Source organism: Macaca thibetana, chromosome 14 (genome assembly GCF_024542745.1).
Source record: "Macaca thibetana thibetana isolate TM-01 chromosome 14, ASM2454274v1, whole genome shotgun sequence".
In the NCBI taxonomy this organism is placed as follows: Eukaryota; Metazoa; Chordata; class Mammalia; order Primates; family Cercopithecidae; genus Macaca; species Macaca thibetana.
In genome coordinates this window covers 7,801,797-7,815,418 of record NC_065591.1, presented here as the reverse complement: position 1 = coordinate 7,815,418, position 13,622 = coordinate 7,801,797, and the positions used below count along the sequence as shown (strand labels likewise).

General features: G+C 52.3%; 2 protein-coding genes across 3 annotated transcripts in view; both read right to left on the bottom strand.

The window, feature by feature from the left end:
* The window catches only part of MRPL11 (mitochondrial ribosomal protein L11), a 242,991-nt gene that overhangs the window by 107,676 nt on the left and 121,693 nt on the right, over positions 1 to 13,622 (bottom strand). The gene's annotated exons all lie outside the window — the stretch shown is intronic.
* On the bottom strand, positions 5,494 to 13,022 carry ZDHHC24 (zinc finger DHHC-type containing 24). Of its 2 annotated transcripts, XM_050756760.1 has the most exons (3): positions 12,509 to 13,022; positions 10,465 to 10,742; positions 5,494 to 6,059 (listed from the first exon to the last, which is right to left on the bottom strand). In XM_050756760.1, exons 1-3 carry the CDS (start codon positions 12,787 to 12,789, stop codon positions 5,764 to 5,766), a joined length of 855 nt encoding a protein of 284 aa, XP_050612717.1. In that variant the 5' UTR covers positions 12,790 to 13,022; the 3' UTR covers positions 5,494 to 5,763. The 2 variants fall into 2 exon arrangements, with proteins under 2 accessions (XP_050612717.1, XP_050612716.1); XM_050756759.1 differs by lacking the exon at positions 5,494 to 6,059 and having other exon boundaries at positions 7,635 to 10,742.

The following is a 13,622-nucleotide window of genomic DNA, read 5'->3' as shown; positions in this document are numbered from 1 at the left end:
GCCAAGGCAGGAGGATCACTTGAACCCATAAGCTGGAGACCAGCCTGTGCAACATGGTGAGACCCTGTCCCTATCAAAAAAAAAAAAGTCGTTAAGAGTTTTTAAAGATTTTTTTATTTATTCATTTTATTTATTTTTATTTATTTATTTATTTATTGAGACGGAGTCTCGCTGTCGCCCAGGCTGGAATGCAGTAGCGCCATCTCAGCTCACTGCAAGCTCCGCCTCCCAGGTTCACGCCATTCTCCTGCCTCAGCCTCCCAGTAGCTGGGATTACAGGCACCCGCCACCACGCCTGGTTAATTTTTTGTATTTTTAGTAGAGACAGGGTTTCACTGTGTTAGCCAGGATGGTCTTGATCTCCTGACCTTGTGATCCGCCTGCCTCGGCCTCCCAAAGTGCTGGGATCACAGGCGTGAGCCACCACGCCCGGCCACCATGTGTTCCTATCATTTGCTGTGCTGTGGGTGGAGATGTGCATCCTTCAGCTCCAGGAAACTATACTGCCGTTGTTTTGTGGGTGATTCCCACCCCCCTGCCTTTGTTTTTTCTATTCTCTCTAGAACTCCAGTTAAGCCCCAAAATTATAAAATTACAAAAATTAACTGGACATGGTGGCATGCACCTGTGATGCCAGCTACTTGGGAAGCTGAGGTAGGAGAATCACTTGAACCTGGGAGGCGGAGATTGCACTGAGCTGAGATCACGCCACTGCACTCCAGCCTGGGCAACAAGAGTGAAACTCCATCTCAAAAAATAATAATAATAAAAATATTTGACATGAGGGCTGCCCAGTAATTAAAAAAAAAAAAACTATAACAAACATTTAATGGTGAAATATTGAACTTATTACCTCTAAGGTGAGAAACAAGGGTGTCTGCTACCTGCACTCCACATTATATAGTAGTCTCACCCATACATCTAGATGGGCAAGAAAATTAATAGGTATAAAAATTTAAAAGGGCTGGGCATGGTGGCTCACACCTATAATCCCAGCACTTTGGGAGGCCTAGGCAAGAGGGTCAGTTGAGCCCAGGAGTTCAAGATCAGCCTGGGCAACATGGTGAAACTGTCTCTACAAAAAATAAAAAAATTAGCCAGGCGTGGTGGTGCATGCCTCTAGTCCCAGCTACTTGGGAGGCTGAGGTAGAAGGATTGATTGAGCTCAGGAGGTGGAGGCTGCAGAGAGCCATGATCGCGCCACTGCACTTCAGCCTGGGTAACAGAGACCCCATCTCAATAAAAAAGTTTTAGGTTTATTGGACACAAGTGTTTTTTAGGGGATGTTTGTTTGTTTTTGAGACAGAGTCTCCCTCTCTCGCCCAGGCTGGAGTGTGCTGGCGCGATCTTGGCTCACTGCAACCTCTGCCTCCCAAGCTCAAGCGATTATTCTGCATCAGCCTCCCGAGTAGCTGGGATTATAGGCATGCACCACTGCACCTGGCTAATTTTTGTATTTTTAGTAGAGATGGGGTTTCGCCATGTTGGCCAAGCTGGCCTTGAACTCCTGACCTTGGGTGGTCTGCCTGCCTTAGCCTCCCAAAGCACTGGGATTACAGGAGTGAGCCACCGCGCCTGGCCTGGACAGAAATTTTGTTTTGGTTTTGGTTTTGGTTTTTTTTGAGACAGAGTCTAGCTCTTGTCACCCAGACTGGAGTGCAGTAGCACAATCACAGCTCACTGCAGCCTCGACCTGCTGAGCTCAAGCCATCCTCTCACCTCAGCCCACCCCATCCCCCACACTATAGACGCACCACCACACAAGGCTTTTTTTTTTTTTAATGACACAGGGTCTCGCTTTGTTGTCCAGGCTTGTCTCAAACTCCAGGCCTCAAGTGATCCTCCTGCCTCAGCCTCCCAAAGTATGGGATTACAGGTATGAGCCACAGTGCCCAGCCTCCACTAATTTTGTATTTTGTAGAGACAGGGTCTCACTATGTTGCCCCGGCTCACAGTCTATTTTGATAGTGCATGTATAATAGCATAAAATATCAGATACTTAAGAATTAATACAATTTAAAAAGGCATGATCTTTATGGGAAAAGCTATACAACTTTATTGAAAACATGGAGTGGAAAAATAAACCCTGCTCATGAATGGGAAAATTCAATTTTACATAGATGCTGATTTTATCCAGACTGATCTATAGATTCAACTGGATTCCATTCTCCATCTCAAGGGGTTTTTTGGGGGAATTTGACAAGCTGATTCTCAAGGTTACATAGAAGAGCAAGGGCCAAGACTAGAGCTTAGGAGATGACTCCCAAAGGGCACAGGGACAGAAAAAATGACCAGTGGAACCAAAAAGAAAAATTAATTGTGGTATTTCAGTGGATCACTATGCATCAGGGAAAAGAAATGCCATACAGCTACACACAGTAATCCAGATACATCTCAGCAACATAATCAAGTGAAAAGGCAAACTGTAAAAGAATAAACTCAGCATGATTTCATTCATACATTTGAAAACATGCAAAGCCAACACAAACACATTAATAAAACTATAAAGCAAAGCAATGGAATGACTGAAACAGGACCGTGTCTCCCCCACCAGGGAGGGGCAACAGCAGGAACTTCGAAGGAAATGGTAACCTTCTCAAATGCAGTGGGGGCTGTTGTTTCCTCTGAATTTTATAAATGTGTTCTAGTAGCTACTCACTAATTAAAACAACAAACAAACAAACATGAGTCCAGGCACAGTGGCTCACGCCTGTGATTCCAGCACTTTGGGAGGCCAAGGTGGGCAGATCACCTGAGGTCAGGAGTACAAGACCAGCCTGACCAATATGGTGAAACCCTATCTCTACAAAAATACAAAAATTAGCAGGGCGTGATGGTGGCTGCCTGCAATCCCAGCTACTCGGAAGGCTAGGGCAGGAGAATCACTTGAACCCAGGAGGCAAAGGTTGCAGTGAGCCAAGATCACGCCACTGCACTCCAGCTTGGGCAACAGAACGAGGCTCTATCTTGAAAAACAAAACAAAACAAAACAAAAAACATGAAAATAAGATATTGTGGGCCGGGCATGGTGGCTTACACCTGTAATCCTAACACTTTGGGAGGCCGAGGCAGGTGGATCACCTGAGGTCAGGAGTTCCAGACCAGCCTGACCAACATGGAGAAACCCCGTCTCTACTAAAAATACAAAAAAATTAGCCAGGCATGGTGACACATGCCTATAATCCCAGCTACCGGGAGGCTGTGGCAGGAGAATCGCTTGTTCTGGGAGGCGGAGGTTTCGGTGAGCCGAGATCGCACCATTGCACTCCAGCCTGGGTAACAAGAGTGAAACTCCGTCTCAAAAAAAAAAAGAGAAAGAAAATAAGAAATTGTGGAGGGCAAGGGATGAAACGGGACAAGGTGAGTCTGCTAATGCATCTGTTCAGCCAAAGTGCCAGGCACACCAAGTTCCTACTGTCACTAAAAAATAGCAACAGAGCATGCCTTTTAGAAAAACAACCAGCCCAAGCAGCTTTGCATGGGCAAAGCCTGTCAGAGGGTGGGTTTCTCTGAAGGTTCTTGGGGGTCAAGCATGTTCCTTCATGGGAGGACCCTCCCAGCAGTATCTATGAACTTTCACTTAACCCCATTTATTGGTTCAGCCCCTCACCCACCCCTCCCCAGTACCCCTAAGACCCGAAGCTTCTCTGGTTCCATTTATCCTTCAAATAATCCTCACGTCACCCCACTCCACCCCACCCAGAGGGGTAGCTGCTGGCTGCATGGCGTGGGTGGGACGCTGGGGAGCAGCACCCTGCTGATCCTTACGTAGACTTCCCACCAGTCCCCATTGTTGGCTGAAACCTCACCTCACCCTCCATGGTCCTGGTGGAGTTCCTGAGCCTCTCCAAGGCTCTGACAGGTAATTCCACTTGCCTCTTGGCCCCACCTTTTGGGAACACATAATTTCAGCTCTTAATTCTCCATCCACTTTCCATCTTTGAAAATGTCAGCCAGGCGGCCAGGCGCGGTGGCTCACACCTGTAATCCCAGCGCTTTGGGAGGCCAAGACGGGTGGATCACAAGGTCAGGAGATAAGACCATCCTGGCTAACACGGTGAAACCCCATCTCTACTAAAAATACAAAAAATTAGCTGGGCGTGGTGAACCTGGAAGGCGGAGCTTGCAGTGAGCTGAGATCATGCCACTGCACTCCAGCCTGGCGACAGAGCAAGACTCTGTCTCAAAAAAAAAAAAAAAAAAAAAAAAAAGTCAGCCAGGCATGGTAGCTCACACCTGTAATCCTAGCACTTTGGGGGATGGAGGTAGAGGCGGGTGCCAGGAATTCAAGTTCATCCTGACCAACATGGTGAAACCCTGTCTACACTAAAAATACAAAAAAATCAGCTGGGCATGCCCAGGTGCAGTGGCACACACCTGTAATTCCAGCACTTTGGGAGGCCGAGGCAGGTGGATCACAAGGTCAGGAGTTTGAGACCAGCCTGGCCAACATGGTGAAACGCTGTCTCTGCTAAAAATACAAAAATTAGCCAGGCATGGTGGCGGGCACCTGTAATCCCAGCTACTCGAGAGGCTGAGGCAGGAGAATCACTTGAACCCAGGAGGCAGAAGTTGCAGTGAGCTGAGATCGTGTCATCGCACTCCTGCCTGAGCAACAAGAGCAAAACTCCGTCTCAAAAAACAAAAAAAATTAGCCAGGTCTGGTGGCAGGTGCTTGTAATCCCAGCAACTCGGGAGGCTGAATCACTTGAACCCAGGAGGTGGAGGTTGCAGTGAGCCGAGATCGCGCCACTGAACTCCAGCCCTGGCGACAGAGTGAGAAAAAAGAAAATGTGGTCAGGCTCTTTGTTCTACTGTGTTCCCTCCTGTTTTCTTTTCGTTTGTATATATTTTGGTTTTCTTTACTATCATCTTAGAGAGACCCTAAGAGAAAACAGACGAACTCATGTGTTTAAGCCTGCCATGTGGAAATGGCGATCTCTGTTGACTCTATTTACACAGAAACGTTTAACAAGCAGCTCTTGAAGAGTCCAGAGAGGTACAGGCCTAGCCCTCTCAGCACCACCCTCCACAGATGCCCAAACAGCCCCAGCGCATTTCTTTACCTTGATTTCTTTCCTACTCATTTCCTCCAGCTGTGCAAGGGTAAAGGCAAAAGCACAAAGACCTGGGTTCGAATCCTGCCTCCATTTGCCGCACCATGATCTTACCACATGGATTCTCAGAGCGTAACTGCTGCCCCATGGGCCAGGTTAGCTAAGAGAGGTTCCATGAAACTGCTGTTGCAGAAATGTTTTAACTATAAAATGCCAAACCTGGGAAAGAACATTTGGATTCTCATAGCCTGGATCAGTAGGATACTGCCTTGTCCTGCTGGTACCCCACCCCCAACTCACCCAGGCTGGGGGACGTAGAGCCCCCATCCCTGAGAGCCTCAGGCATTCTGTGGTTTCCAGGCCCTACAGAGGGACCCAGAAACAGCCCCAGCAACAAAGTGAGGGGCCAGAAACTGTGCAAAGATGGGAGGGAGGCTGAGAAGCAAGTCAGTGCTTTATTAACCTGGCAAAGGGGCAGCTAGGCAGCCTGAGCAGCCCCCTGCCAGACCCTCCTCTGCACTCCTCTGCCTAAGTCATGGCCCAAGCCCTAGACACGTAGGTGTGTAGGCAGGCAGGTGCAAGGCCAAGGAAGGGGTGGAGTTGTCCAATGCAGATGTTAAGGTCCAACCCGACTTCCTTCCTGAGTCTAGGGGTGGGGTCCCCCTCTCACCCCTTCCTCCCTGTACAGTTCTGGCTCTTCCTGGAGTCAGGAGGCTGTGTGTCCCACATCTGCTGTGGTCTGGAAGGTGATCCCATCCCCAGGCAATGGGGAAGCCAGGAAGGGCCAGAGCCAGACAAGGGCCCAGCGGGGCCCCAGGGCTGCCTGCAGGTTGTGGCAGGGACCCAGGTCATAGGAGTGCTGGCCCCGAGCCCACTCCCATGTGGTCTGGCCCCGCAGCAGCAGCATCCCATGGAAGAGCAGCCCAGCCCCACACAGCAGCGCACCCGCCACGCACGTGTCCGTCACGAAGGCCAAGGCGAACTGTGCCAGAGACACTCTGCCTGCAATGAAAGAGCAGAGAGGATCAGGGAGTGCCAGTGGGGCCTAGCTCTCCGTCCACCCGTGCCCCTCCACCACAAAGCAGGGCTCATTCCTCCACTCATCAAACCCTGTGTCGATACTCGCTGGCCAGCCTGTGCTGGGTGACAAGGACACACTGGTAAACTGGGCAGACACAGCCCCCTGCTTGGGATACGGCTTCATTCATGCATCACAGACTCGTGAGCACCTCCTCAGCCCTGGAGGCGATGCCAGGCACTAGAGGGTGTCTCTGCCCTTGGGGAGCTCACAGACATTAAAGAGGCCATTCCTGGCTAGATGCGGCGTCTCACGCCCGTAATCCCAGCACTTTGGGAGGCCAAAGCAGGTAGATTACCTGAGGTCAGGAATTCGAGACCGGCCTGGACAACATGGTGAAACCCCGTCTCTACTAAAAAATACAAAAATTAGCCAGACATGGTGGCAGGCGCCTGTAAACCTGGCTACTTGGGAAGCTGAGGGGCTCAGGCAGGAGAATTGCTTGAACCCGGGAGGGGAGGTTGCAGTGAGCTGAGATCGCACCACTGCACTCCAGCCTGGGCAACAAAGCGAGACTCCATCTCAAAAAAAAAAAAAAAAAAAAAAAAAAAAGGCTGGGCATGGTGGCTCACGCTGGTAATCCCAGCACTTTGGGAGGCCCAGGCAGGTGGATCATGAGGTCAGGAGTTCCAGACCAGCCTGACCAACATGGTGAAACTCCATCTCTACTAAAAATACAAAAATTAGCCAGGCGTGATTGTGCACGCCTGTAATCTCAGCTACTCAGGAGGCTGAGGCAGGATAATCGCTTGAACCCGGGAGGTGGAGGTTGCAGTGAGCCAAGATTGCGCCACTGCACTCCAGCCTGGGCGACAGAGAGAGACTCTGTCTCAAAAAAAAAAAAAAAAAAAAAAAAAAAAAAGCCATTCTCAGCTACTTAATGTGTGCCGCCACAGAAAAGCCAGCATCCTGTGCCATCTTGGCCCACAGTCAGCAACAAGTACCTGCTGAACTAACAGACTACGAGAGGCCATGAAATGTTACGCTAAGTGAGAGAAGCCAGGCACCAAAGGTCACATGTTTATCATCCCACTTATGTGAAACATCCTGAATAGGCAAATCCACAGAGACAGACAGATTAGTGGTCGCCAGGGGCTAAAGAGATTAGGAAGGAACATGGAGGGACCACTAATGGGTGTGGGGTTTCTTTTTAGGGTGAAAATGTTGTGGAATTAGACAGTGGTGATGGTTGCACTATATCATAAATGTACTAAAAGCCACTGAATTGTACATTTTAAAGTAGTTAAAACGGGCCAGGTGCAGTGGCTCACACCTGTAATCCCAGCACTTTGGGATGCTGAGGCAGGTGGATCACCTGAGGTCAGGAGTTCCAGACCAGCCTGGCCAACATGGAAAAACCCCGTCTCTACTAAAAATACAAAAAATTAGCCGGGCATGGTGGCGCATGCCTGTAATCCCAGCTACTCAGGAGGCTGAGGCAGGAGAATCGCTTGAACCCAGGAGGCAGAGGTTGCGGTGAGCCAATATCACGCCATTACACTCCAGCCTGGGCAACGAGCGAAACTCCATCTCAAAAAAAAAAAAAAAAAAGTTAAAATGATAAATTTCACCTCAATAAAAAGAGCCCATGGCAGGGGGTCGGGGGTGGGGGATGCCATGCAAACTTATTAAGAGGATAGGGGCAGTGGACTTCATCTATTTTTTTTTTCATTTTTTTTTCTTCAGAGAGTAGACTTCATCTGTTTTTGTAAAATAAGGATAAAACATTGTTTGGGCTGGCCACGGTGGCTCACGCCTGTAATCCCAACACTTTGGGAGGCTGAGGCGGGCAGATGACCTGAGGTCAGGAGTTCGAGACCAGCCTGGCCGACATGGTGAAACCCCATCTCTACCAAAAATACAAAATTAGCCTGGCATGGTGGTGTGCACCTGTAATCCCAGCTACTTGGGAGGCCAAGGCAGGAGAATCACTTGAAGCTGGAAGGCGGAGGTTGCGGTGAGCCGTGATTGCACCATTCCACTCCAGGCAACAAGAGCGAAACTCCATTTCAAACAAAAACAAAAACCATTCTGTATGAAGGTCCTGAGGCAGGCCAGAGGCACCTGTGAGACAAGCAGGTGGACGGTCTGCAGGTCTGCAAGCACAGGGAGAAGCCCAGGCTGGACAAGCAGTTCTGCGAGTAGAGGGTGCAAGGCAGCCCTGAGACTGTGGGCGCAGCTAGACCTGCCAAAGTGTGCGCAGTGAGGGTGGAACAGCGCCTAGACAGGAGCACGGGGAAATCGGTTCTTAGGAATCAGATAAAAGATGAGAAAGGGCAACCAGAAAGGAAGGCGAACGCATCAAGGTCCCAGCCATCAGTGATGCCAGGCGGAGAACACTTCTCGGGGGCTGGGGGCTGGCAGCGTCATGACTCTAAAGGGTCTCATAAAGCAAGAACTCAAGTGGGTCCTGGAGTGTGTGGAGACGGATCCCTGGGTGAGTGGTGGTGGCAGAAGCCAGGCTGGAGCAGGCAGGGAATGAGCAGCCATGAGCCTGGGCAAGTCCCTCAGGAAGCTTAGAGCAGGGCAAGTGCTGGAGGAGGATATGAGGGCAAGGGAGGGTTTGTCCAAGGTGGCTAACCGGGAGGGCAGAGGGGGCCTGGCCTGCAGGAGAGGCAGACGCCACAGCCTGAGGCCTCCAAGCAGGGAGGTAGGCACCAAACACAAGAAGCTGGGAACAGTCAGCCGGGCTCGGGGATTTGAGGACAACACAATTTGGGATGTGCCAGCTGATGTCTCACTTTCTCAGTGCCGGAGTTAGGAGGGTGGGAGAGCAGGGAAGGTTTGAGCTGCTGTCGCTTCAGGGAGCAAGCTTACGAGCAAACAGCAAGGCCAGGCATAGCCGAGGTCCTGCTGAGGTCAGCAGCTGTGAACATGGCATGGCACCAACATGCCACAGACTGCCAGTGCCTTTGGCTTTCAGCAGCCAGAGGCAGACACAGAGAAGCCAGGAAGGCACTGTGGAAGGAAGATGAGGGAGGAAGTTTGCGATGCTGGCAGGAGAATGGTGGGAAGGATGAGCTCTGAGCTGGACGTCGGTGGCGAAGGTGGAGAGGCACAGACGGGCAGTGAGGGCCACGAGCCTGCGGGCTCATGGAGCAGGTGCCAGGGCCTGGAGGAGTAAAAGATGGAGAGGAGGTGGGGAGCAGAAAGAGGGAGATGGGTGGTTTCAGGGGTGACTCATTTTTGGATTCTTACCAGGACTGGGGTGTGGACATGGGAGGAGGCGAAGGAAAGAAAAATGAAGGAGGAGGCCAAGAGCTACGCCATCCAGGCATTGAGGGGGCTGTTCATGCAAACATCCAGACACCCTTGATTTCCACAGGGCCCAGGGCTGAGAGAGAGTCTATGACTGGAGCCAGAGTCTTCCGTGACTGAGGGGAGTGAGTGTTGACCACAAGGAGGTAGGGCAGTGCGGCTGGAGGGCTGGGACTCATGGAGGGAGGGATCATTGAGGAGGGCAGAGGAGGACCTGTTGGGAAGCTGGTGTGGGCAGATGAAGACTCTGATAACCCCAGTGGGCCACTGCCAGAGGCCTCCCCTGGGCTGTAGGTGGGGTCCATGCACAAAGCTGGGCTTGGATAGGATAAGGAGGCACAGTGACTACTCGGAGTAGCCGGAGAGGTTCCTCACTGTAGATCAAAGTGATAGAGGGAACCATGAAAAGGTCAGGAGGGAGGAATGGGGGCGAGAAAGGCCAAAGCATTCTGGGGGTAGAGAACAAAGAGTAAAAAGGATCAGCAAGGCTTCTACCTGTAGATGTGTTGGGGGAAGAGGACATACGTGTCATCCAGAACATGGTATCTCAGGCAGCCTGCTGATCCAAGTCTGCCCTCCCCAGCTTCCCATAACTGGGCCTTCCCCTGCCTGTCACTTTCACTGGCTTCCCACTATCCAGTCAAATAAGAGCCATCTCCTCACACCAGTTCTCAGGACCCCGCCCGCCAGGCCTCCCTACCAATCTGGCCTTAATTCTCACAATGCCCTGCCCACCCTCCAAACCTTTGTTCCTACTGCTTCTCGCATTTAGAAATGCCCCTAGAATGCGCTTCCACATCCCGCCACGCAGGGACTCCCATGAGTCTTTCTCCTTTCTCAGCAACTCCCGGAATCTCCCGATTCCCTGGCCAGACCACTGCACTTGCCTCAACGCACCAGTTTCCGTACTGCCCCCCGCTGGGTGAATACCAAGCTGCCCTTTCTGGCCATCACTGACACTGGGGCTGGGTCCCCCAGGCCAGAAAGCCTGTCTCCCACCAGAATGGGCTGTACTCCCCAACCCAATACCAGGGCCCCTGCCTCTGTGCAGAGGCCTCCCAGGCTCCCCACCTGTGAGCAGCATGAGCCAGGGAAGCAGCAGGAGGGCAGCCATGTGGAGGGGCGTGTGGGCTCGCAGCAGGGCCGATAGTGCAGGTCCCAGCAGCACGGAGATGTGGAGCAGGACGCCGGCAGCATGAAGCAGCAGGCACAGGAACGGCCGGTAGTTGCCGAAGCCCACGCAGCGGCCCAGCAGTCGGCAGTGGTGGTCCCGACGCAGGATGCAGACGCGGCAGGCAGAGCAGTGTCCGCTGCGTGGCGGCACCTGGCTTTGGCACTGGTAGCAGTAACTGCAGGAAGGAACCACAGGGTCAGTTCCCCCAGCAGCTCAGGTGCCCCATACTGTGCACGGGGCAGCCCTAGAGCCCATCCTGAGGAAGCAGCAACAGCCATTCACCCTGGCTAAGCCTCAATTTCTTTACAAGTAAATGCAGGATAAACAAGATGTCCCCGGCCCTTCTAGTTCTAGCACTACAAGTCTGAGGTCTCTTCCAGCCCTAACGTCCCCAGTCCTGAGACCTCTCTCAAGCCACTGACATCTAGCAGCAAATCTCTCCCTTCCTCCACGGTCACCCCGTTGTCCAGGTCACCGGGAACTCTCTGGATTACTGCAATAGCCTCTCAACTGGTCTCTGATTCCATCTTTGCCCCTCCTCGTACAGTCTCACCCCAGCAACCAAACTGACCCTCCTCTGCTTAAAACCCTCCTGTGGTTCTCCAATTTATTTCTAGTAAAAAGCAAAGCCTTCAGTGTCCTACAACATCCTTCCATCTGTGACATCTCTTCCCCTCTCTTACTCCACTACAGCCACACTGGCCTTGCTGTTCTGGGAACATACATGCTAGGCACACAACTGATTCAGAGCCTTTGCACCACTAGTTCCCTCTGCCTGGAACACCCTTCCCTCAGATTCCCACATGGCTAACCCCCGCCACCCCCTCCAAGTTTTTTGCTCAAATGCCTCCTCCTCTATGAGGTCTATCTTGACCATGTATTTATTTATATTATTTTTAAAATTAATTTTAAAAAAATTTTAGAGACAGAGTCTTGCTACATTACCGAGGCTGGAGTGTAGTGGCTGTTCACAGGTGTGATCATAGCACACTACAGCCTCAGCTTCTCGGGTAGCTGGGACTACAGGCGAAAGCCTGTGCCTGGCATAAAATTTGTGTGTAGAGCCGTACTTGGTGTAATTTTTATTTTCTAATTATAAATTGACAAATTCCAGTTGTATATACTTATGGGATACCAAGCGATGTCATCATTTATCAGTACAACTTGGAATAATCAAGCTAATTAGGATAGCCATTACCTCAAACACTTATATTTTTGTGATGAGAATTTACCACCTATTTATTTATGTATTTATGTATTTATTTATTTGAGATGGAGTCTTGCTCTGTCGCTCAGGCTGGAGTGCAGTGGCTGGATCTCAGCTCACTGCAACCTCTGCCTCCCAGGTTCAAACAATTCTCTTACCTCAGCCTCCCAAGTAGCTGGGATTACAGGCATGCGTCACCACGCTCGGCTAATTTTTTTGTATTTTTAGTAGAGACAGGGTTTCACCACGTTGGCTAGGCTGGTAAACTTCTGACCTTAAGTGATCCGCCGGCCTCGGCCTCCCAAAGTGCTGGGATTACAGGCGTGAGCCAACGCGCCCGGCCTAACCACCTATTCAATACTGAAACTTGCAACCCCTTTACCCTGCTCTACTTCTTGTTTCCAAACTACTATCACCTTCTAGCTTCTATATGATTTGCTTACTTACTGTTCCTCTAGTTTCTCATCTGCCCCCCTCAAATTAGCTCCGTATCAGGAATCTGTTCTATTGTACCCTTCGTCCCTGTAACAATACCTTGCACCTAGTAGGTGCCCGATAAGTATTTGTGAGTGAATAACACTCAATTATAGCTCTTCCATCCCAGGTTCTAAAAAAATTTCTGGCTCTAACAACCTGAATCCTAATGTAACCCGCTTCTACCATCTGAGGTCTTGGGGCCCCTCCCCACTGTCTAAGGCGCCCACTTCTCCCCCCGGATCCCGCACCCCACTCACGCCCAGCCCTGGCCCAGACCGCGGCCGGCCAGCATCACGCCCCGGATGCTGGGATCCGAGCGCAGGAAGAGCCCCACGTTGCCCAGCAGGTTGAGCAGCTGGAAGGCGGCCAACGCCAGCTGCAAGGCCCGGGCCAGGGGTCCCAGCGGGGGCGGCCCGGGACCGAGCACCAGCACGTAAGCCAGCTCCAGGCCCACGGCCGCGGCCCACAGCGCGGTGAGCACGAGAGGCAGCCGCGCGGGCGCCCCGTCCGCGCTCCCAGCCGCCCAGGGCTGCCCCATGGCCTGGACACCCAGCTGTCGGAGCCGGGGGACTAGGCCGCTTCCGTATTGGGGCGGAGATAGCGGCAGACGGACGTCTGCCACGGCCAATAGAAGCTCGGAAGGGGTGAGGCGAAGGCTCAGACCCTAAGGGAACGGCCGGCCGACGCGGCGAGTTGATTGGACCGACGGACCAGCCGTGGGGCGCTTGGAATCCCGCGGCGCTGGAGCCCGGATGACTTCGCAGCGCGATTGACCCGCCCACCCTGGAGGCCCCTCCCCTCCTGCCGGAGCCCCGCCCACTGGCGGCGGGGCCAGGAGTGCCCTGGGGATTGAGTTGCAGCCGGGGTAGTGTCGGGGTTTCCCGGCTCAGCACATTCTCCCCTACTCCCCCTGGCCGCCCCGATATTAATAGCCCTGCCGCAGCCCATCCAGCTGGCTCAGAGCCGTTCCCCATGCCCGGGTGTCTCCCTTCATCACCCCAGAAAACATGCAAAACAGCTCGGCGCCTCTGTGTTCCTGACTGTGAAATGGGGATAGGGCTCCGTGTCCCACCAGCGAGGTGCTGGAAGAGGCTCACGAGGAGCTCGAGGGCAGCCTCTAGGGCGGCCCGCGGTGACTATTATTATCGGCCTTTCTATTGTGGAGAGGAGGAAACAGACTCAGAGAGGTCCCGTGGATTTCCCAAGGTCACACAGCGCCCCAGTAGCGGAGCGGGAATGCAAACCCAGGATCTCCGCCGCGAGATCCACCCCGGCTTCCCCGAGTTCCGCAGTCTCCGGCTCCAGGACAACCCCTTGCCAGGTCTAACCCGAGCTCCTTCACCCCCATCCGGCCCCTCCCTCCTCCCCCAT